The sequence below is a fragment of the Dipteris shenzhenensis genome, chromosome 31, assembly GCF_047967505.1.
Source record: "Dipteris shenzhenensis isolate YYH24624 ecotype China chromosome 31, Dip_SZ_1.0, whole genome shotgun sequence".
NCBI lineage: Eukaryota > Viridiplantae > Streptophyta > Polypodiopsida > Gleicheniales > Dipteridaceae > Dipteris > Dipteris shenzhenensis.
The window spans coordinates 24226682-24229117 of NC_141626.1; the positions used below are offsets into that span (position 1 = coordinate 24226682).

At 44.7% G+C, this 2436-nt stretch overlaps 1 protein-coding gene across 1 annotated transcript; it reads right to left on the reverse strand.

The window, feature by feature from the left end:
- Window positions 1-1250: 1250 nt before the first annotated feature.
- Window positions 1251-2152, reverse strand: LOC147881233 (putative DEAD-box ATP-dependent RNA helicase 33). Its single transcript, XM_087370048.1, has one exon. It carries the CDS (start codon window positions 2100-2102, stop codon window positions 1554-1556), a length of 549 nt encoding a protein of 182 aa, XP_087226174.1. The 5' UTR covers window positions 2103-2152; the 3' UTR covers window positions 1251-1553.
- Between the last annotated feature and the right edge of the window lie 284 nt (window positions 2153-2436).

Here is a 2436-nt window from a genome sequence, read left to right on the forward strand (position 1 = left end):
GGACCCTACCTCTACCCTTGGGTCTAATCCTAAATCCCATATTAGTTTGGCCTCGCTTTGGCGAAGCCTAGACCCTTGTTAGTCCAATCATGGACGTAGCATAATTGCTCTCTAAAGTACTTAATTTTCGTGAGAAACTCATCCATAGAGTCTCCTTCCTGCATGTGTAAGGACTCAAAGCTATCTCCGCAAAAATGCAATGCTCACTTCATTGCCTGCATGGTATAAACCTACGAGTGCATCCCATGCCTCCTTGGCAATCTTGTATGACCGTATGTGTGGGATAATACACCCTCTTCACCGACATTGCAATCAAGGCATGTGCATTAGCATCTCTACCATCCCATCAAGCTTAAGACAGGACATGTTTCGATGCCATAAACGGCCTCCTAGCACGCATGCAAAGGACCACAGATGAGGGACATGCTATTATTAAGCTTAGCTCACAGGATTTACGAATCAAGCTAAAAGGGACCAAGGTATGAATAGCCGAGGAACTCACACGAACCCAATTGAAGAATAGGCAATGGAATTAGCCAAGGTCAAGGCTGCTAGGAAAGAAGGAAAATGGGCAGTATACCGTGAAGGTACTCACTCACCAAAGAGTTTAAATCAAAACCAAAAGACTCGCAGTATGGCCAATTATGTTTTTCCAAATATTATGTAGGTACCCTAAATAACAGAGTCTTGTACTCCTTGGGAGTTGCTACTGACCTCCCTAAAGAGATGTACTAGATGTGGTTTTTTCTGTCCTGTAGACTTGTTGGTCTCCTGTGGACATTAATAGACTCTCTCTCTCTCTCTCTCTCTCTCTCTCTCTCTCACACACACTCACTCTTGAGCATCCATTTATACAGAGGTCTCGTAATGAGTTCTTGTCGATTTGAGAGCTTGGTTCCATGCCTATGTTGATCTCTTGTCGTTCAACTTTGATCATGGTGTCAACTCACAATCTAAGCTCAAAATGTCGCATTGACTCATTCCAAATGTTGTAATTCGCAAGATGCAACCAGCTTCAAAGCTAAACATTGAAAAACAGCTTTCCATAGAATTGGCAGGTGTAGATAAAACCAAATGCAAGACGGAATTATGACAAATTTCATATACCTTTGTAAGACCAATCATACAAATTTAGATTTTTTGTTGTTCTAAAGACCAAAAGATGGAGTTATCACAGATTTCAATCTAGTCCTTAAAAGCTCTCGACGCTGCTAAACTTGAGAGAGTGTTCTTGCTGCGAGAGTTCTTAGAAAAATGTGTAATGTGTGATAGACTATGAATAGGAAGAACGAGAAACGGCAAACATACGAAAAGGAGCTTGGATCGGTAACTCGATGACAAGAAGAGCATTCAAACTGCGATTCAAACCTTCAAGCCAAAACTGCTAATGAAGTCAACGTTGTTACTAATAAGCGGACATTCAGCCATTTTTACAAAGTCCCAGTGTTCACACCCTATAGTTTACATGCATCTGACAGCCTTCAGTCTCCTACCGCACCTTGTGTGCTGCAGCAGAACTTATCTACACGAACCGTCGGATGAACCATGGCATTTCATTCGGCAAAAGGATCTATGTCGCTGTACATCGTAAATCTGCGAACGGCATTTGGAGGTGAGGGCTGGTCGTCGTCCACCTCGAATTGTTCTGGGCCATCGTCCTCAGTCCAAAGATCTTCTGCACCTTCCTTCTGGAACCGAGCAGCAAGCCTTTTGATCTGCGAGTCAGCCGAGATATGGTTCGCGGGTCGGAGCCGGGACAGTTTTTGCCAGGGCATCTCGAGAGCGGGGGAGGCTGCCATAAGCTCTGCACGCCGTCTATTTTCATAAATCTGTCGTTCACGCAACAATCTAGCTTTCTCGATTTGTCTGGCCTTCTTGCTCTGGATGCGTTTCCACTGCCATTTGGTGACACCACCGGGGTAGGTACGGGGGCCTCCACCCATGGAGATGATGGGACCTTTGGAAGAAGAAGAACTGGACGGAAATCTTGAGAGGGAGGGTAAGGTGATTTCCAAGAGAGGAGAATGAGATGAAGAAGATGAAGGCAAGAAGTTCACCATAGCCAGAGTTCCAGACATGAAAATGGATCCCGAGCTCTCCATCGCCAACAAGCTTAACTCACTCCCAAGTTCCAACCTTACAAGTAAGTAGTTCTACAATGCCAACCTTACAAGGAGTCTTATAAGGATCCCAAGGAGGAAATGTGTGATTGGTGTAGCAGTGTTTCAGCCCCTCCCTCCTATTGGTGTAGCGATTGGAGGACTTGGAATGGGCCTCTTTGATTTGTTTAGCGGTTTAGAATAAACCAATCATGTAGCACTGGTAGCACAACACTTGGAGGAAAGCACAACACTTGGAGGAATTCACCATGCTCTTTGTGGCCTTCACTGTCGGTCACAAATCTTTTGCTTCATTGTCTCAACCCCTCCCTCCTAT

Coding starts and splice junctions, on each gene's coding strand:
- LOC147881233 (XM_087370048.1), bottom strand. CDS start 2,102: ATGGAGAGCTCGGGATCCATTTTCATGTCTGGAACTCTGGCTATGGTG.